This window comes from Molossus molossus, unplaced genomic scaffold (assembly GCF_014108415.1).
Source record: "Molossus molossus isolate mMolMol1 unplaced genomic scaffold, mMolMol1.p scaffold_m16_p_9, whole genome shotgun sequence".
NCBI classification, from domain to species: domain Eukaryota; kingdom Metazoa; phylum Chordata; class Mammalia; order Chiroptera; family Molossidae; genus Molossus; species Molossus molossus.
The window spans coordinates 93,754,744-93,777,637 of record NW_023425403.1 but is presented as its reverse complement, the minus strand read 5'-3'; the positions used below and the strand labels follow the sequence as shown (position 1 = coordinate 93,777,637).

Below are 22,894 nucleotides of genomic sequence, written 5' to 3'. Positions count from 1 at the left end.
TTAAAAATTTTTTTCCTTTATTGATTTTAGAAAGGAAAGGAGAGGGAGAAAGAGACAGAGAGAGAACATCAACTGGCTGCCTCCTACATGCCCCCCACTGGGGATTTGGTCCACAACCTGGGCATGTGTCCTGACCAGGAATTGAACTGGCCACCTCTTGGTGCATAGGTTGATGCTGAACCACTGAACCACATAGGCTGGGCTATGAGGACCTTATTTAATGTCAATCTTTTGTCATAACTATGTAATTTTTTTTCTATTAGAATGATAGCCTTTATGTAGGATATCTAAAAAATATGCAGAAAATTGTATGTAGCCAGTTCTGTTGCTATACCTTTTTCTGATTTCTTCCATTATGTCTACACTTATAAAAGACTGAGGAATATTAATTTTCTTCTACAGTTTAACTATTTTTGCATCTGGAGAGTTAATTGTATATATTTTACATGGAAATCATATAACTATGTTTTTAAAAAATTGATAATTAGTTGTACCCACATTCTTTATTAGATTTTTGCCTAGTCCAATGATTTTCTGTGCCATTTAGCATATATTAAATTCTTGTTTAAAAAAAATAATTCTTGGTTGAATATTCTGCTTCACTGATAACATTTCTCTCCTTATGTCAGATCCATATTGATTCATTATTGACTTTATATTCCTTATATAGCATTACATTTTAAGTAAACCTTGAATAAAAATATACCAAAATCTTATATGAATACACTAAATATAAATGTAAAAAAAATACATGAACTACTTACCACCGGTTTGACAATGTTTGAAAGAAGTGCTTCAAAGGCTTTAGTTTCTTCATCTTTTTCTTAAAAAAAAAAATTTTTTTTTAATTAAAAAAATGAGCTTCAATGCCATCACCCTGCTCCCACACAATATGTCTTCTAAATCTAGGTTAGTATTTGAGATTTTTATTTCCTACTTTTTACTCCTTAATTCATATTCAGTAGTTTGTGGCTGTCCAAGATTCTTCTGCTTCAGTTTCTGTTTCCATTTTAACCATGATTACTAATTATTTTATATATATATATATATATTAACTAGTCAATAAGTTTTTCTTATAGAAAATATATTTTTATTCCTAGTTGTAAAAAATACTTGTTCTCTGCAATGTTCTCATTTGCCAGTCTCATACTTCTTAATGACAAATTAAGTGAGTATCTGATGACATGCCTTAATTGTGGTTCCCAAAACAGGAATATAATTGACTCAACCATAATTTATAGGTACCATTGATATATCTGAAACTTTAGCTTAACTCTTCTGAAATACCAGTGCTGAGAAAGAATGATGAGGTGGTCTCAAAATATGGAAGAACATTTTTGTAAATATTAACATATAAGCCGCAAGGCCCTAAAAACTTTAAAACTTGTTTGTGGGAAATGAAAATTTAAAAAAAAAAAGAAGGAGTGCTTAGAGTTCATATGGTGGAAGTCACAGGTTAGGGAAAGAATCCAAGGAAAACATGAGGATTTCAAGGGAAAAAAACTTTTGAAGAAAGGGATGGAGAATACTCTATCCTAACTATAGAGTATATCAATAGATTAGTGAGCAACATAACTAGTTTCCATCAGGGACTTACATATAAAGAAGTTGAAAAAAAATAAAGTTTTGATAAAAACCAGCATAGCCTTATCAAAGGACCAGAAAGAGATAAAAACAATCTGGATGAACCTTATCTGAGTTTTCTTATCAAATACAAATTTCTCTTGGTTAGTAAAATTCATGATATAGATAAAATTACTAATTGAGTTCCCCCAAAATTGTAAAAAGAAGTATTCTAGTTAACAATTTAGGTTCTAAAACATTTTCTTACATTTAGGGAGTGTTAAGCTATTAATCTGTAGTTTATTTGGAGCATGACAAAGTGACCAAGAGGTTAGAATGTACTTTTAGTAGGTTAAATATGGATGAGAAGTACCAAAAAGAACAAATGAGTATTTTTAGTAGTTACCTTCAATTTCTGTATCAATTTGTGTACCACCTTTTCCTTTCCCTGACTTATTCTTTGCTAATCCTGTGTTTACCCCACTAGCATTCTGCCCTTTTATAAGTCCGTTATGTTCACTTATGGGAGAAGGGCATTTCTGGGGTGATGGCGGTGGACTGCTCATTTTATCTTTCTGTGTTCCTTGGCGATCCTTTAATTTTTTCTGCAAACGTTCATAAGTTTTACTAGACCTTTCATCTCTAAAGTTGGACCTTCCATGTGTAGAGTGAGCATCTAGGAAGAAATAAAAAATAAAAAAACATTTAAAGGTTACTTTCTCCAAATGCATTTGTGGAATGAGAAAAGAATAGGAAATAAATCTATCATAATTATATAAAACACAAAATATATTGAAGAATAATTTTGCAAAAAAACAAAACAAAAAACCTATTTCTGTGTGTCCACCAAATGACAGAACCAAGCTTTGTGATTTGATTTTATATATACATAATATATTTACAGAGACATTGCTCCTTGGATCTTTTCTCAAGTAACTATTATTCTTCATAGAAATAGTTTGGTAGTATGCTATGATTATCACAGGTGGGGAGTAAGACCTGAATTAAGCTGTGTACAGTTCTTTTGTAGCCATTACTTTTAGCATCTGTTTCAACTTCAAACACATAAAATAGGTAAAAAGAAAACCACCACCTGCCTAAATTTCCTTAAGATTCAATAAAGCAAATCATCACTAAAAAATAAAGTTTTAAGAGTTAACAAAAACAAATGAGCCAACTGTTTACTAATAATAGAATCTAGGTACAAAGTATTATTACACCTTTGGATAGTATAAACTTAAGGTTGTGATTTTTTTAAAAAAGGATTCATTCTAATAAAAGTCACATAATATAATACAGTTAATATACTAAAAAATATTGTTAAATGAATTTTTTTCAGTTTATTTTTATTTTAAATTTAATATCTGTAAAGATAATTTTTTAAAAAGCCTCAAAAATCCCAGTAAAGTTTTATTTTAGCAATGTTTTAACAAAATTAGTATAATATTTTTGAAATGAGTATTATTACAAGGATATTTATAATAACATTAGAATTAGCCTGACCAGTGTGGCTCAGTGGTTGAGCATCGACCCATGCACCAAGAGGCTGCCAGTTCGATTCTTGGTTAGGGCACATGCCCACGTTGTGGGCCCAATCATCAGTAAGGGGCATACAGAAGGCAGCCAATCGATTTTCTCTCTCATCGATGTTTCTCTCTCTCTCTCTCCTTCTCCCTTCCTCTCTCTAAAAATAATTTAAAAAATAAAATAAAATAAAAAAACACATTAAAATTAAAAACAAGAATTTGGCTATCTAAACATTGGTGTAAAGCTCTATCACGTTTGATTAGATAATAGTTTCTCAGACATGATAACAAAATCACAAGCAATAAAAAAAAGTTTGACTTCATCAAAATTAAAAACTTTTCTATATCTAAAGATACCATCAAGAAAGTGAAAAGAGCCCTGGCCAATTTTGCTCAGTGGTTAGAGCATCACCCGTGGACCGAATGGTCATGGGTTCGATTCCCAGTCATGGGCACATACCTGGGTTGCAGGTTCGATCCCCAGCCCCAGTTGGGGTTGTGTGGGAGGCAACCAATCGACGTGTTTCTCTCTCTCTAAAAAAATCACTAAAACAAAAACAAAAACTTGTTACTCAAAAGTATGTTCACTGGAATACTGCATAAGTCTCCCCTGGGAGTTTGTCAGAAATACAGAAACCCAAATTCCACCCAGACTTAGAGAATCAATATGCATTAATTCAGCAACAGATATAAGTTTGACAGGTTCTGCTAACTAATTGGAAGGGAAATAGTGACGAATAAAAGAGATTCAGTTCTTAGAGGATTTACAGTCAAATTAGGGAGAAAGTCATATAAAAAAATCAAATTATGTTCAGTTCTGTGAAAGAAATAGATTTCAGTACTAGAGATTGATAAGGCAAGGTCATGGATGGTTTCTCTGAAAGCTGAAATCTACAAGAGAAAAAGGAACCTTCTAAGGAAAAGGGGGAAAAGCATTCCTGGTAGAGAGAAAACCATGTACAGAGCCACTGAGGCAAGAAAGAGCTTGGAGTTTCTGAAAAACTGAAGAGGGGTATTGGGGACAAGAGGGACAAGGCAATCAGAGGCCACAGGCCAGAGCTTTGTCCAGAGCAGTGGTTGTAACCGGGGCAAATTTCGGCTCCTAGGGGTCATCTGGTAGTGTCTGGAGATATTTTTAGTTGTCACAACTGGGTGAGGGTGAGAGGAGGGGTTGAAGTAGTGTGCTACCGGCATCTAGTGGGTAGAAGGCAGAGAGTCTGCTAAACATCCTACAAAGTAGAGACCTGTCCTCTGCAACAAACACTTACCTGTCTTCAAACATCAAGAGTGCTAAAGTTGAGAAATCCTGGTCTGGAGAAGGTTTAGGGCTTTAATTTAAATGCAAAGGGAAGTCTGAAATAGAATAGTCTGATTTATACTTTAAAATGATTACTCTGGCTGATCCTGGATGGTTGGAGGCAAGAATGACAGCAGAAAACCAACTGGGAGGCTGATGTTACACTTGTCCTGACAAGAGCTGATGGTGGATTAGATTTGAGTAGCAGTTAGGAAAAGTAGATAAATAGGGAAATTTCTAAAAATAAAAGTAATAGCAAATGATGTGGAGGAATCAAATTTTACCATCTGTTTTCACTTGAGCAAATTAAATGGACAGTGGTACTATATATTGAGATGCAGATGACAAAGAAAAGCAGGTTCCACAATTAGATTTATGTTTTAGAAATGCTATAACTGAGATGTATGAGATATTTAAGTGGAGTTATCAAGAAGTCAGTTAGAAATATAAGTCTGGGCCTCAGGAGAGAGAGATTTTGGTGAAGATACACATACAAATTTGAGAGCTCTCAGTATATAAACGGTATTTAACGCTATAAAAAAGAATAAGATTACTATTTTATGTGTATGGTTGTCTGTTCTTCCCAACAATTTATTAACTGAGGATAGGCATTATGTCTTACTATTTTTTGTTTTTTCCAGTCTCTCAACAAAACCTAGCAACTTTGGTTAGTAGCATGACAGCCTTCAGGATTTAACAATGATGTGGTTATTCTTGGTTGAAATTTTTTTTCAGAACCTAGACAGCATAACAGAGGAAAACACCTCTTGTTTGAATGTGTCCCCACTAAATATTGCTACATGATATATGTTACTTCTCCCTCTTTGATTTTCTGTTTACTCATTTGCCTAAAAGGATTGATCATAAAGATGGAATACTTAGCCTACTGCTTCCATAACAGGAAGTGATTGTGATACTGTTACCAGTTTTTGTTTCTTTTATATAATAACAGCATCTATCATATCCAAGCAAAGAATAGCCAACTCCATAAAACAGGAATATTTTTAGATGTCTTACCTACATCTCCATATACTTGTGAAGACTGATATTGTGGCATATACTGTGTTGCCATGTCTCCAGCTCCAGTCACTGGTGAGTACATATGGCGTGGTGGAGGGGGCATCATAGTTGGGACAGGAATGAAACCTGGCAGAGGAGGATGTGGAGAACGATGTATAACTGTGTGGCCACCAGGATGAAACTCTGGTGCTTGAGGAACCACAACAACTCTTCGAACACCATTGTCTTCAATAACCTATAAAATAAACATTAGATTAAAAGTTTCTTCCATAGAATGTAAGCAATTCTTTTGAAATATATTAGATTAGAGTAAGAATTTTTACACCATTACAGAAGTTAATGTAAAAGATATTACAGAATCAGCATAAAAAGGCTTTATTAAATACATTAAGTACATATGGATTAGCACTGAACAACATGAAATAGTTTTTGTTATATAATGCAAATACATTAAGTACATATGGATTAGCACTGAACAACATGAAATAGTTTTTGTTATATAATGCAATATAAATCTTAAAAACACTAATGAGATTAGCAAAATAATATAAACAGTGAGCTATGATATTAGATATTCATCCTATGTATTATGTGTATTTACTGATGTAGTAAAATAAAGAGAAACCCCAGAAAATTTTTGGTTTAGACACAATAGGGTCAGGGATTATTTTCCTTTTCCATATTATGGGTGGGAGCTGAGGGAAAAAAAGTTGTGGAAACACAAGCTGTAAAATAAAAATAGGAAAAAAACTGGATCCAGACTTCTAAGATCAACCATATATTGAATTTAGGTACAAAATTCTTATGATCATGGCTAAGACAATTTTAAACAAAAGATCATTTTGAGGAAGAAGAACATATAATATATTAACCTCTATTTAAGAAAAATATTTGTGGCTTCAAGTCTTAGAAATTACACATTTTTAAATGGGGGGGGGGTCACACTGTGGGACAGGATTTTTTTAAATGACAGGTTTTTCCCCCTTGAACCTTACTGGAGCAGCAAGGACATACAGGAAAGCCTAACAGGATAGAGTTTTATCTCAAAAATTGGAATCCCTCTATTAAAATGGTGTGTTTACCCTTTTCAGACTTAAATGGTTACTTTTGAGACATTGAAAATGGCTAATAATACCTTTCCTAAAGACACAGAAAATAATTAAAATATAAAGTGCTAACTTAAAGGCAAATTCTTTTTTTTTTTTTGGAAAAACAAGTTTTATTATGCTTAAGAATAGTAAAATTTATATATAAACATATATATGCTTGGTAGGTATATTAGAAAACATACTTATCTGCATACAAATAAGCCTAAATTAAAAATAAATTACTGCTTTAAAAAGAAGATAGTTGCTATTAAATAGTCTATTAAACTATTCTTACCTGTTGAAGTATGAGATGACTTGCCTGTAATATGGGTCTAGAAGACCATATGAATTCAGTTTTTTAAATATGTAAGCTAGAACTCCAATGCCTTGCTTCCAGAAAAATGGATGCCTCATATCCCACCTTTCTCCCTATATAACTCAGTTCTGGATTTGACCTTCAGACAAGTGCATATGATTGGTGGACACAAAATCATATCTGAAACCCTAGCTGAAGAGAATCTGAAAACTGTTTATAGCTTTTCAGCCTCTAACCTACAGAAATGTGCATAAGAAGTTAGAATGAATCTTGAGTGGCCAAACCACAGTGTCACAATATACTACTACTATTACACCTTTATCAGCTCTGACTCACAAATCTCAAATGACCCCATTTCTGATAGGATTAAAGTCCATACTCTTTGACTGACATTTAATCTGGTTCCAACCTACCTTCCTAGGTATGTTTTTCTACACAAAATCCTGAACCCTTAACCATAGCTAGACTGGTATACTTAAAAACCTATCTTAATCTATACATTTCAACATTTTACCTCTTCACTTTGCTTTCCCTTAATCTATAACCACATGGATCTTACCAACCCTTCCAAATCTTCTTTTAACTTTACCTCCTCTGCTCATTTTTTAAAAATTGTTTTTAAATAAGACAAACCATTGGTAATTTAGAAGAGAAAAAAAGTTTGAGTGATGTCTTTGTGGGGGCTCATACACACAGGGACAAAGAGAACAATGAAAGTAAATTATTTAGCATGTTGCGAAGTGATAAATACCACGGAAATAAAAAGGGTGAATTAGAAGTACTGTGGGAGGGGGACAGATTGTAGTATAAAATAGATTGATCAGAACTGGCCTTATTGGCAAAATAAAATTTGAGCACAGACTTGAAGAAACAAAAGGAATTAGCTACACAGATATCTGAAATGTGTTCTGGGTAGAGGGAGGAGTTAGAACAAAGCCCCTAAAGTAGAAGTGACTGGATCAGCATAAAGGAGGAGGAAGGACAGAAGCAGATGAGGTCAAAGAGGTTAGGGGGTGAGGGGTGCCCAGGTCAGGTAGGGCTGTATTGGCTGTTAAGGACTTGGACTTCAGCATTTATTCTCAGTGAAATGGGGAACCACCACAGAGTTTTGGCCATAAGAATGATATAAACCAGTGGTTCCCAGCCAAAGATGATTTTGCTCTCTAGATGTATGGCAGTACCTGAAGATATTTTTGGTTGTCACAATTTAAGGGTGGGGGTACTACTGTCATTTTACTGGGTAGAGTGTAAAGGCCAGGAATGCTGCTAAATAACCTCAAGCACAGAAGACAACGCCCTACAACAAAAAAAATGATCAGGACTAAAATGTCTATAGTGCCATGGTTGAGAAATCCTGAAGGAATCATATTTAATAGCATTATTCTGGCTGTTGAACTGAGAATAGATTATAGGGCAAGGGCAAAATCAGCAAAACCATTCAGGAAACTACTGTGGTAATCTAGACGAGACGGTGGTAGCTTGGACCAGGGTGGTAGCAGTGGAGGTGGTGAGAAGTGGTTCATAATCTGTATATCTATAAAGGTAAAACAATAAAATTTGCTGATGATTCCATTGGCGAAGTGAGAGAAAAGAGGTTACAGAAGGATGGTCTTCTATTAACTGGGATGGAGAAGGCTATAGGATAGAGAAAAGTTATTTGGGGAAAACAGATTTAGAGTTTCAGGTTATGGACAAGTTTGGTGAAGTCTATGAAACATCTAAGTGGAAATTTGAGTAGGCAGTTAGATATAGTAGTTTTCAGTTCCAGAAAGATTGGGAAAGGACAATCAAGTAAGGTGGGAAGAAAACAAAGAGAGTGTGGAGTTTGGTGACATGTATCAAGGACAAAGGATCAACTTTGTCAAATGCTGATGACAGGTCAAGATGAAGACTAAGAACTGACCACTGGATTTAGCAATGTGGAAGTCATTGTGACCTTGATGAGAGCAGTTCTGGTATAATCATAAGGGCAAAGCCTGGCTGGAGTGGGTTTAAGAGAGAAAGTGGGGAGAATTAAAGAGCTAACAGTACAATTTTGGGAAGTTTTCCTGCAGAGGGAAATAGAGGAAGAAATTGATGATGCAAAAGAGAGAAAAGAAAAATGCTAGAGTAATGTCCTCAAATAGGCAAAAGGGGATGGGATCCAGGACCCCAGTAGGGGCACTGGGTCTAAATGGATGTGGGTTGGGATGATAATGTAGAACATATAACTCTAGATGTGGGGCTAGGAGATTGTAGATGGTTTCTTTGGATTGCCCTCCATGAATCCTCTCCTGGGCAGCACAATCTCAGTGATGTCTCCCTCTTATCATTTCTATTGCATTCGTTTTGACACCTGTTAGGTATAATACTATAGTATTTGTTAATTTTCCAAATGCATAGGTCTTACTCTATAAGTTAACTGTAAGTTCCTCAAGGGACAAGTATTAACTATTTAATCCTCATAACAGTGCTACAAGTAAGTACTGTTATCATTTCTATTTCTTAGACGGGTTAACTAAAGCATAAAAATGTTAAATAACTTGCTAAGGTTACACAGATATAGCAAACGAGGAGCTAGTATTTGAACTCAGGCAATTTGGCTTCAATTCTCTGTTCTTATCCACTTTATGGGCATAGAATCCACAAATACTTGGTCTTCTAGTTTTGTTTTGTTTTTAATTTCCCAACACAAGTGAGGTCTCACTGGTGAAAAAGGAAATGGCTAAACTGCTTATGAAATTGAACTATTTTTTCTGCTGAAAAAGAACATTTAAAATACAAAGACATGGTTTGGCTCAGCGGTGGAGCGTCAGCCCATGGACCAGAGTCCCAGGTTTGATTCTGGTCAAGGGCCTGTACCTTAGTTGCAGTTTGGTTCCCGGCCCTGGTTGGGTTGCTGTGCAGGAGGCAACCAATCGATGTATTTCTCTCATATTGATGTTTCTCTCTCTCCCCCTTCCCTTCCTGCCTCCCTCCTTCCTACTCTAACTGAAGATAAAAAATGAAAGAAAGTATCCTCAGGTAAGGATTAAAAAAAAAAAATACAGACAAGCTGGGGGGAAGGGAGAATGGGGAGTTTTTGTTTCATAGGTGCAATTTCAGTTTTGCAGGTTGAAAAGATGGTAGTGACAGTAGTACAACAGTGTGAATGTACTTAATGCCACTGAACTGCACATTTAAAACGGTTATGGTAAATTTTCTGTTATATGTATTTTACAACTGAAAATAATAAAAAGCTAAGATGCTGAGGGTAAAAAAAAAAAAAAAGAGCCAGACCAGGACTAAGAGAGTGTGGAGAACTATATAACTTCAAGTAACCATCTGAGTATCCAGTAACTTTAGAGTAGGGCTGGAGACCTCAAAACTCTCTGCTAAGTCTCCAGCTGCTGAGAAATGGTCAACCATGTAGACACTGAATTTTACATCAATAGGCTACACTGATGGTGATGAGAAAAATAAAACCAACAAGTTGTAAAAAGGAAAAAGAAAAAATATAATCCAAATTAGTTTATGTAAATAAAAAGTTAAACAAAGACAATGAAATATAACTCAAATGAGGATATCCCAACATAGTCTGACCACCTAAATCATGTATGCCACATAATTTCTAATTAGGCAAAGATCTGTTTTCTTTCCTTGTTGAATATAGACATAATTGATAGGGGCTGCAGAGAAAAGAGGTTGTGTTTACTGACATTTTACACTGTGTATGTGTCTTCTCCACCATAATATACAGTTCATGACAAATTTGTTTTATTTACCATTTTCTTCCCAGTGCCTGGTGCAGTATACTCATCATATGATCAAAAAATTTTTGTTGTGTGAATGATATGGAAATAAATAAATGTACTCTATTAGTTTTACTAGAATGCTACATTCATAAGAACATCAAGCTAACAAACAGGTTCTGTGATTTCTTCAATTCTCACAGATTTTGCTTCCTCTCTACTCTATGGCCTTACCCTGAATCCAAAACTACTCCTACTTTAAGCTATTCAACAATATTTCTGACCATTCACTCAACAGATATTTATTTTATATATCTCTACACACACACACACACACACACACACACACACACACACACACACCAGTAAATGACTACATGTTTTCTCTCTAGCTCTAACTATAACTCATCATCCTCACTTAAACCTCTAAGACCCCCTACCTTTTTCAGTTTTTTTGTGCTGCTGATCTTTTTTGGCTGTTTTCTCAAGAGAGAAAGAGAAGACTGAGCTCAGACTGGTTTGGAGAACCTTTGAAAAATTTACTGACCTCATTGCTGCATGCTGACATAAAGGCCAAGCACAGCTCAAAATCATAATCTGAAACATCCCCTAAAATGATATAGGCCCTTTCCCTGCATTATGAGATCTACAATCCCCTCCCTGTTAGGTACTCCTTCATCACCATAACAACCCACAGTCCACAAAAAACAGAGGAACCATTACAAGAAAGGCAGAAGGAGGGAACTTTTGATGTCTTTCAGGAGTTCCACTAACGTTGTCTATATCCATCACTAAAATACCAAATGATGAAATAAGGTATGCTCTTAAAGCCTATAAGTTAGTATTATTTGCCAGTAAATTAAATTAAGTTCCTTCGCCCTGGCCTGTTTGGTAAAGCGGTTAGAGTGTTGGCCTGTAGTCCAGAGAGACCCGGGTTCGGTTCCCGCTAAGGGCACGTACCTCAGTTGCAGTTTGTCCCCGGCCCTGGTTGGGTTGTGTGCATGGCAACCACACGATGTGTCCCTTTCACTTCAGTGTCCCTCTCTCTCTCTCCCTCCAACTCTATCTGAACAAAATATCGAAAAATGTCCTTCCGTGAGGATTAGAAAGAAAAAAAAAATTAAGTTCCTTCGACTCCTGTCACCTTTTGCTTTCTGTGTCATTAACTGCTTTGTGTTTGAGTTTTACAGTTTTTATTTCCCCATTTGATATTAGTTCATTCAGTTGGCACACATTTCTGCCTCTACACAGTATGTCAAACTGTCACAAATTTTCCTTTCATATTTAACTATAGTAATAAAGCTCATTAAGGGTATGTATAAAATTATGTTAGCAATTAGGAAAAGGGCTAAAGGAAAATATACTAAATGTTTCCAGAAAGTATCTCTGGGTTACAATATTCAATGTAATTTTTTTCTCTACTCTTTTATATACTTCCCAAGTTTTTCTACATAATGATGCTCAGAAGATAATTTAAAATATAAAATTATATTTGTTCTTTATCACTAAATATATTTTTGGTTACCTTATTTGCAAAATTAATATTCCTTTGTATTTAATTAGCTTTGTGCATATCATTTTAATTAGCCTTCGTTCTACCTATTATACTGAACAGTAGTGTGATGGTGAACAAAAAATGTTTTTAAATAATGATTTTTTTTTATCCTTACCCAAGGACCTTTCCATTTTTTTTGCTCAGATAGAGTGGGAGGGAGGGGGGGGGAGAGAGAGAGAGAGAGAGAGAGAGAGAAACATCGATGTGAAAGAGACACATCAAGGGGTTGTCACCCGCATGACCAACCAGGGCTGGGGACAAACTGCCCTTAGTGGGATCTGCGCCCTTAGTGGGAAACGAACCCGGGTCTCTCTGGACCGCAGGCCGATGCTCTAACTGCTGAGCCAAACCGGCCAGTGGTTAAATAATAATTTTTTAAAATGGTGATCCAGCCCAGCTGGTGTGGCTCACTGGTTGAGTGTCGACCCATGCACCAAGAGGTCGCCAGTTTAATTCCTAGTCAGGGCACATGTCCAGGTTATGGGTCCAATCCCCAGTGGGAGGCATGCAGGAGGCGGTCAACTGATGTTCTCTCTCATCCATGTTTCTCTCTCTCTCTCTCTCTCCCCTTCCTCTCTCTCTCTAAAATCAATAAAGAAAAAATATTTAAAAAATTAAAAAATAGTGATCCATTTTTCTGATTTGATAGTAAAAACCATGTGTATAATAACATGAATAGAATGCTAATATCAGAGCAGTAAGGTGCAAAGATTATAAAATAAAAAGTATTGTGGAACTCTCTAATAAAAATGCAAAGGATGTATAATACAATTGGCAGTTGTGATAGCAGGTCTGGGCTGTGCAAATTGCAAATGAGAAAAATAGAACCATTTACTCCCAAAGTTACTCAATGTATGATACCCTGACTATCTAATGTTATTTTCAAAAATGAAGTTAAAAAATATATATGAGTTAATAATGAGTTCATATCTGAAGTGATTCTAAACTTAACAGGTACAAGCTATTAATACAAACATCACAAATTTGAAGGTTGATATATCCTAGATAAAACATGATTTCTTCATATGTTTCTTCTATAAGTATTTATTAAATTTGATCTTAATCTTGAATTAAGATCTATTTATCTTTTTTGGACTTTTCATTTTTTGCCCTAATATACTCTTAGGTGTGTGTATGTCGCATTATTTCCTCAGTAAGAGAACTAAAAAGTCCCAACAATGAATCTTTATTTTTGCAGTACTTGCTTGCCTGATCAAACTTTATAGGATATATACATTTGCTGAATCCCATTAGTATGTACTGAATTGATGATACAGCAAAAACACTATCTGACACTCCTTGAGTCACTGGCTTTCAACAACAGATACATATAAGGTAAGGGATGAAGGTAATTAAACCTGTTGCCATGAGGAGAGATCAGTGGAAAAGTCTGAAAGGAGACTACAGATGAAAGCTATTTATATGTTCAGTATGTATGTTATGTGGCTCCTGCTGAGCCACACACAACCTATACTTTATTACAGCCACCTATGTGTCTTAACATTTGGTTCAAAGCCTACCTTCTAAATTTGCTATATAATTATGTTTGCTTAAATGTCAAGTTTTGGGACAATTATGAAGTGCTTAGCTGTGCTAAAATTAGGAAGTATTTTCTAACATCAAAAATTGTGTTTTCACAGTGATGTCAAAATGCTAGAATCCATTCTTACATAGTGGGTACAGTACTTAAATTATTTCAATAATTATAAGACTAGATTTTTGTCTTTGGATTACCCTGTGTGATGGAAAATGATACATTTCCTAGAGACAATCTTAAATTAAAATTGATAATAGTAGCACACTAGCCTCACATAATCCTTCCAGTAAGATTATTGTTAAAGCTTATTAGCTTATAAAAACACCCACTATACTCTAGTTACTACAGAACAAAGATAATTAAAAGGCACCTCCTATCCTCAAGGAACTTAAAATCCCTTAACAGAAAAATACACACACACACACACACACACACGCACATACAAGCATAATACTAGGTGGTAACACATAACCAAGAAGTGTTACAAATAACTTGACCTAGGTCTTCAAGGATGGGTAGAATTTCAAAAGGCAGAAATGAGAGAATGAACAACATGCCCCAGATAGCAGCATTAACTAAACCATGGAGAAAGGAAAACATCGAATGAGCAATCATGATGTTTGGCTACAAAAAGGAATATGTGATTAGTGGTATAAAGAGAAGAGTACAAAGGCCAACTAGAACAGAACTGTGTAAGGCCTTATATATTAAGAAATCTAGACTTCCCTCAGTGAACAAGCCAGCTAAAGGCTCTTTTTGATAACAGAAGTGAAAGATCAAAGTAATACAGAAAGATTGTTTTAGTGGCTCTTGGCCTAAAGATATAGATAGAACCTCTACTGTATAACAAGCACTGTACTTAGCATTGAGGACATAAAGATAAGTAAGAGTGCTTATTATCTGGTCCTGTTACCTCTCTGACCTCATTACTTACCATTTTCTGCCTTAAGGACTCAGTCTAGCCATAGTGGCCTCCATACCATGCCAGGCATGTTTTTATCTTAGGCCATTTGATCTGGCTGTTTCTGTTCCCAGTATCCCCTTCCCCCAAATAAATGGACGGCCAGCTTACATCTGTCCTTCAAGACTTGGTTCAAACGTCACCTTTCCAATGAGACCTAGTCTGACCACCCTATTTTTATTTTATTTATTTATTTATTATGTTTTAATTGAATTTTTTTTGAGAGAGAGAGAAACATCAATTCGAGAGATGTTTGCTTGCCTCCTGCATGCTCCCCACGGGGGATAGAGCCGGCAACCAGGTATGTGCCCTGATCAGGAATCAAACTGGGACCTCTCAGTCCATGGGATGACACTCAGTTCATTGAGCCACACCTGCTAGGTGACTATCCTATTTTTTTTATCCTCACCCAAGTATATTTTTCTATTTATCTTCAGATAGAATGGGAGGGAGGGAGAGAGAGGAACACTGACATGAGAGGGACACATCAAGTGGTTGCCTCCTGCATGACCCTGACCAGGGCCAGGGATGAACTGAAACTGAGGTATGTGCCCTTGACTGGAATCAAACCTGCAACTCATTGGTCCATGGGCTGAACCTCTAACTGCTGAGCCAAACCGGCCAAGACAATCACCCTGTTTTTAACATAACAAGCTTGATTTCTTTCTTTTCCTTCCCATATCACTAATCACCTAGCACATTATATAATTTATTCATTTAGGTATTATGATTATTGCTTGCTTCTCCTCACAAGTATGTAAACTAGAGGGATAGAGGTCTTTGCCTCTTTTATTCATGGATATATACAAAGCACCTAGAAGAGTGCCTGGCATATATGAGCACTCAGTATATTTTTTTGAACACTGTTAAATAGGGGAACTGTAAGAATTCAGAATCTTCTCAGGAAAGATAATTTATTAACAGTGTGATTCATTCAATGAAAGAGGGATCTACACAATGTCCCATGAGAATCTATAAGGAGAGGCACCTAGAAAGGTTCAAGGAAAGCTACTTCTAGGAGGTCATAAATGAGAAGGGCAAGAATTGGCCATAAAAATAAAAGGTACTGTTAGCTGAGAGAACAGCAGAATACCCTAAAATTGCACTGAAACAATTTGTCTTAATCATCTTTCTGTCACTAGCATCCAATATAGAGCTTGGCACATGGCACCATTCAATACATGTTTGTCAAACTGAATAATGCCAGAGAGAAAAATCCAGGTATGGTCTCATGTAAGTGGAAAAAGGTCTGCAAAAAAGCAACCAGAAAAGTAGAAAGAATCAGGATAGCATTATGTCAAGGAAATCTGGGGTAATTCATATCAATGATGTCAAACATTTAGAGGTCAAAGAGGATCAGGCTGGAAAAAATGCCTCTGGTATTGGTACATGTCAGAACAGATTTAGTTGAAGAATATAGGCAAAATGTACACTACAATAAATTAAAGAGTGTTTTAAACAAAAGTACAAATAGTGAGAATATTTTTCTGAAAAGTATGCAAAGGATTTTCAAATATGCTATCATCTCATCTTACAGTGAGGAAATGGAGACCCAAGGAAGTTGATATGTCCAAGGCCATGCAGCCAGTCAGGGTTTAAAATAAGATATGGATCTAGCTTTTCTGACTCTAATTCTCATACTACTTCCATTCTCCCCACTAGCATGTCATTCATATAGTGGTGTGCTTCATAGAGTGAGTAATGAATCCACCACAATATTCCACCAATATTCTGGCATAATTAGGGAGGAAGTAAGAGAGGACCTGAAGAAAATTTCAAGTGTAAATTCATTGCTAGAAAAATAAACTGACTTCCAAAAGAATTTGAGGCAATGAGTACAGACTACACAGAATATCAGTAGCATTAGATACTAAACACCTTCAGATACTAAACATCTGAATTAAAAAACAGTTTAATTCAGTTTGCCTGTGCAAATAAGTTAGCCATACTTTATTCTTTAAGTCAGAGATTCCCAATTGGTGTGCAGGAAAGGTTTACAGGTGTGTGGTAATATTGATCCCCTTAGCCCTCAGAGTTGCAGGTCTACAGGTCTTAATTCTTTTTAATTTACCACAATGTGCTATACTGTTATCATGGGTATCTGTGAGCCATTGTATGAATAAGGTTGGAAGCATATTTTGGGTTACTTCCAAGCAAATAATTAACTTAACCTTAAAATAGTATTTACATTATTCACATGTTTGGGGAATAAAACTCTAGAATTAATTCTCTATTATAATTCAACACCAAAAGAAAAACCAAATGCTGAGTGCTGCTAGTTTAATTTTTTCTTCTTTCCAAATACTTGAAATGTACTAAAATATCTGAAACAGATTTACCAAAGATATACTGTACTAAGCTTCTGCATGTAAATTGTATTTTTATCAAAATTAAAGTAACACTATGATCACTCTTATATAGGTATAAAAAGAAAAACAACATAAAAACGTACCTGTGGGGCATATCCAGGAGGCACGTAAATAGGAGGCACAGAACCATTTGGAGACATCATTGGAACCTGAGCAGGACCTAATGGGCCACAGAAATTATGCATTAATCCAGGATTGCTGAGCAAGCTAAAGTTGAAACCAATCTGAATTATACTTGAATACTTCATCGAAACTAAACACTTAAACTATAATAGGGACTATATAACTATGTAAAAAAACTCAGATGATTTCACTGTTACAAAAAAATGAAAGAATATCTTATAAAGTGCACAGGTTGATTATCCTTTACCTGCAGTTGTATTTCTCAAAACTTGCCTGGTGATCATAATAGTTACATGGGATGCTTTTAAAAATACAGATTTCCAGGCTCTCCCCGAGATTTTTCTTTAGTATGCTTACAGTAAATGGGGGTCTTGAATCAGTATAGTTACTTTACAAATATCCCAGGTGATTCTTATAATTGTGCAAATTTAGAAACATTGACCTAGAGGAAAATAAAACTAAACTTTGCATATAAAATCAATTAAAGACACAAAAGGCAAATTTATGAAAAGCAACAGAACAGATCAAGAAAATGTTAAGAGGAAAAAACAATAAAGAATAGTTAGGAATCTGAAACTTGCTTTGTTAGGGTTAAATAAGCATCTTATAATATGTAAGTCATGTCTGTGAGGCCTTGAGAACAAAGAAAAACCCCATACATGCATTTTTAGCCAAAGAAAAATTTTTTGTTTCTTATACTGAAAAGTTCTTTAAAAAAAATTCAGCTTGTCTTATATGTTATCTTTACCAAACAACTTTGATAAATATTATGTCTTGTTTACCTTCTCTCTTAACCTGAAAAAAAACATGCACTTTTGTAAGGTGTTTTATTCTTTCTAGGAATGAAACTCTTGATTTAGCTTAAAAAAATTTTATCTTCAGATTCCTTTTTCCTGGTAACTTTAGACTGCACTGTCCCATCACCTGAAATGAAAATTTCTCAAACAGCCTTACTCGTTTCTAAGGAAACAGAGGTACCCAAAAGTATGGTGAAGAATATAATGGGGAAAGAGTTCCTGTTATATGTAGAATTTCAACCTGCAGCACATATAATCGACCTTAGTTATAAAAGAGGAAAAGCTTAATCACAGGGCAGAAAAGAAACAAATTTCACTGGTAAGATAACTCAGCAAAACAAAATAAAGTGCATAGAGGTTGCCAGCAAATCCAGATATAGCCACTTTCCTCTTTCTAGGGAAGGAGAAAGGGTAAGGATCAAACAGCAAAGTGATGGAGGTAAGGAAAGGTGAGAGGTAGGAGAGGAAATAGAAGTGAGAATATAGAAAAAAGTGGATTTAGGAGGGGAAATACTAAATAATGGTAAGAAAAAAGGGAGAGGAGAAAAAGAAGGGAGGGTGAGGGAAAGGATAAACGACAAGAAGGGAGAGAGAAAGGGAAAAAGGAAGAGAAGCAACACGAGAACAGAGGGTAGAGAAGGACAGGAAGAGAATAGAAGGGCTAGAAGGGAGAGAATGGGAGGGGAAAGAAAAGGCATAGAAGAAAGAGAGGATGAGAAAAGGGAAAGAAGAAAGGGAGTAGGGAAACACTAAAGTGGTTAAAAGGAAGTATGAAGTCTATGTGTATTTGTGTGGGGGGGCGGTGGGGGCAGACTATCAAATATGCTATGTATTATGATTATAAAATAACTTTTCAATAAAATACTCTTCCCATTCAAAACGAGCCCACCAAATACATAAAGTTGTTCAGAATATTATCTTACAATAACTAATTATATATAGCTAATAATAATTTGCTGTGTGCCAGGCCTTTTATGTATTTTTTTTTTCTTCTTATTCTATTAGGAAATAATATTATTATTCCCATTTTCCTGATGTGGGCATTGAGGCACAGAGGTTAAGTTTACCTAAGTGGTAGAACTAGGTTTCAAAACCAGGCAGTTCATTTCTAAGGAATATAACTCGACTACACATTCTGGAAAACATTAAAACACAATGCATTATTGGCAACTGATGAATTTGAGACTTAAGCATCCTCTGATGCTTCTAAGGAAAGTTAAGGACTCATTATCTTTATACCCTTGAAATACAAGAAAAGAACAAAATTTTCCTAAATTTAAGACATTACCTATTAAGTTACTAAATAAAATTTTTGAGGTTTTATATATATATGTGTGTGTGTGTGTGTATATGTATATATATATATCTTTTTTTTATTATTATTGTAGAAAGAAAGAAAGGGAGAGGGGGAGAGAGAAAGAGAGAGAAACATTGATGAGAGAGAATATTGACTAGCTGCCTCCTGCATGCCCCCCATGGGGGATTGGGCCCACAACCTGGGCATGTGCCCTGACCAGGAATTGAACCGGTGACCTCCTGGTGCATGGACTGACGCTCAACCACTGAGCCACACCGGCTGGGTTGTGAGGTGTTTTATACCATTAGGCAAGAAAGGCTTCATCCAAAACACATCTTTTAACTTCTATATTTTGAACTCAAGAGAAAATGAAAACAGTTTTAAACTAATGCTAGTTTACTTTTATTAGCTAATGTATATAAAACTATAGTAAATTAGCTTTCTGAATCCTGTGAATTGGCTTAGATAGATATTATTAATCACATGAAATTTAGCTGGGAACCAGAAAGAGAATTTCTTGAAAATCTTGTTTGTAGTCTTAAGAAAGGAATTTAACATTTATTGGGCTTCTACTATATATACCAGGAACTACTGTTCCTTTCACATGTGGTCAAATTTAATCCTTTTATCAAGTCATCAGTATAATTTTTTTTTAAGCTACCAGAGTAAAATAGCTATTGCTGATTAAATTTAAACTTGTGAAACTACATAACTGCTTTGGGTTGCCCTTCTTTTACTAAAAATATGACTATGTAAGTACTATGTGGTTATAATACAATCCATATACTTTGAAAGCTGTCAAATAGTTTATAATTTAGTAGTATGAAATACTACTTTAGCCTTTAATTATATTTAAGTGTGATACTAAAAACAGAATAAAACAAACCCAACCCAAAATAAACCAGCAGTAAATACATTAAGTTGCAGTCCAGGAATAATGATTATTTCCCTAGGAAGTAATCATTTCATTCTAGCAAGTAAATCATTTCATTCTATCAAGTACATTTTCTTATCCTGAGGCAGAAATGGTACATGATTAGATTTTTTAAAAAGACAATTCAGGGATACTATAGGTATATCTAAAATACTGGTGTGAAGTAATACTGAACACTGAACTTTAAATAAAACTAGCATTGTATAAACAGCAAATACAAATATTGATGTTTCAAACTACAATGTTTACATTTCTGTGGCTATTCCTGACTACAGTAGCAAAATCATAAAACCTTACATACCTGATGCAAATGTTTGATTACCCCCTTAGTACCAATAATACTTTTTAACTTAGGAAATACTAAAAGATTAACTACAAAACCTAATTAAAAGCAGTGAAGGGGGGACCTGGCTGGTGTGGTGTGACTCAGTGGTTAGAGTGTTGGCCCAAACAGAAAAGGGTGTCGAGTTTGATTCCAGTCAAGGGCAGGTACCTGGGTTGCAGGTTCACCAGGTCAGGCAAGGGTGGGAGGCAACCAATACATATGTCTCTTACACACAGATGTTTCTCTCTCTCTCTTCCTCTCCCTCCCTCTAAAATCAATGGAAAAAATACCCTTGGTTGAGGATTAAAAAAACAACAACCCCAAAACAGTGAGGGGATTTTATTCCAATGAAGAACCTAAATTTGTTACAGATTGCACCATTAAATACATATCTGCACAAGAGTAGCTATATTTGAATAACTGGAGATATGCTTAGCAGCTTCTGAATAATCTACATGATTAAATGTGCCCCCAGTTATGAAGTTATTGATTATTTAAAGGTCATATTTCCTATTCCAAAATCTTGCAGAAGAAACATTTCTATTCACCAACTGTCTTAAATTTGAGGTCTCCTCACTTCAATTCCTTAAAAGTGCCATCAATGACTTATTAAAGGTGATATTTCATTTAATACAAGTTAAATTCTATTTTCTTTATTAGCATACATTTACATTTAACTTCGTTTAAATGAACCTACAAATATTTCTGAGTTTAAATTCTTAAAATAAAACGGGCTGCTGATGTGCTACACATTCTCTTTATAAGCAAGCTTTCACAATGGCTTCCAAATAATCTGATGCCAATGTTCAAATTTCAGTTGTTAAAAAAAGAAAAAAAGAAAAAAAGCCTAGTAAGATAAAATTGCTGGAAAGGAATATTCTGTGGAATACAAAATCAGCTCAACTCTAGAGTCTTATTTTTTGTAACTACGTGGAAACAATTCAAAATATTTTTATAGCGATAGATTTGGCAGCAATTGAAACACACACACGCACACACACGCACACACACGGCGTGACTTTAGCTTAATACAATGCTTTCTGTGTTTTAAAATAAAAACAGAATGTTCAAAAACAGTCAGCAAATCTTACCACTCATTTTGTTTTTACAGTAGCAGCAGGGAACAAGAAAATCCAACAAGGAAACAGCTTAGTACACGTTAACAGTTTTAATTGGAGAACGGCTCGCTATTTTTTTTTTTTTTTTGCAAGGCTGAAGAGGAAAAGAGCCTTTGACCGTGTCACGTGATCCGATCACGTGATCTGCAGTTAACCGCGGAAAAGGAAGGGGAAAAAAGCAAACGTTCCTGTGGGCAGGGTTTCGGATAGAGTAAATGATTACATGATTTCTACTGCTGCTGTCTTGAATTTTACCATCTTTCAGAATTCCTTATGAATCAACTCTAATGCTCATTAAAATACATGTACAGAAATATATATATTTGACGTAAAATGATTCTCTTTGTTTACACTCTCCTCCAATAACATCCCAGGCAAAACCTTCTAATTCAAAATTAATTATCCAGCCTGTGCTTTTCGTTTGGAAAGTTTAGGATACATATAATATTAATTAGGAAGATTCATTCTGAAATATTTTTGTGTAATTTGATCCCCTGTCCATACTCAATCCTTAAAAATGCCCACAAAGAATTGACTGAGAATATAAGCTTGATTAATGTGTTCCTCAAATGTGAGATTTGTTTCAGGTTGGTATTTACCTCTGAAGCTAATAATAAGGGGTTTTCTTTCTCTCTCTCTCTCTCCCCCCCCCCCTTTCTCTCTCTCTTTATATTTATTACTTAACCTGGACATTAATACGGATACTTGGTGGAAGACATTTTTACTCATATCTGTGAAATCTGAAGATAGGTCATGGGTTGAGGCTCAGAGCACGCTACTCAAAACAAAGCTGGAGACCAGGGAGTATACCAAAGATTATAAGAGAGATAAAACTGAAAAACTTTTGGAGGTTATTTTCATTACTTTATGGTGCTATGTAAGTTAAGGAAATGTATTAATAGCTAATACAAATGTACAGGTAATGATAATGATTGTGATTAGTAACAAGTTGCAGAGTGGAAAGAGAGTGGATTTTGGTATCAAAAGGTAAGTTTAATAACAGTTTTGATATTTGCAAGGCAATTTACTATTCTTAGAATCTGCTTCCTTCTGTAAAAAGGTTAATATAATCAACCTCATAGCATTGTTGTGAGAATCAAATTAGATAAATTTCAAGTACCAAGTAATGGTTGGCACTGCTCAATAAATAATAGTTAATATGAGTAAAAGTATGATCACTTTTTTTTTCTGCCCCCAAATAAGTTACATGGTGCAGAGTATGTGCCAGGCACCACTTGGAGTGTTTTACATGTGTTAACTCAATCCTCACAATAACTAAAGTAGGCATCAGTCAGGTAAAAGCAGAATGCAGTTAATTTGCCAAGGGCACACAATGAAGTCAGTAAACCACATTCTAA

General features: G+C 35.2%; 1 protein-coding gene across 6 annotated transcripts in view; it reads right to left on the bottom strand.

Annotated features, from left to right (window-relative positions):
- FNDC3A (fibronectin type III domain containing 3A) overlaps positions 1 to 22,894 on the bottom strand; it is a 241,095-nt gene that overhangs the window by 63,873 nt on the left and 154,328 nt on the right. For 4 of the 6 annotated variants that reach the window (XM_036249591.1, XM_036249592.1, XM_036249593.1 and 1 more), the window contains 4 exons: positions 17,026 to 17,102; positions 5,404 to 5,641; positions 1,970 to 2,239; positions 765 to 823 (listed from right to left, as the gene is read on the bottom strand). In XM_036249591.1, the coding sequence (XP_036105484.1) occupies positions 765 to 823; positions 1,970 to 2,239; positions 5,404 to 5,641; positions 17,026 to 17,102 (644 nt within the window). Of the gene's footprint in view, positions 1 to 764; positions 824 to 1,969; positions 2,240 to 5,403; positions 5,642 to 17,025; positions 17,103 to 18,929; positions 18,946 to 21,509; positions 21,619 to 22,894 lie in introns of those variants that run through there. The other 2 variants (XM_036249595.1, XM_036249596.1) reach the window with 2 other exon arrangements.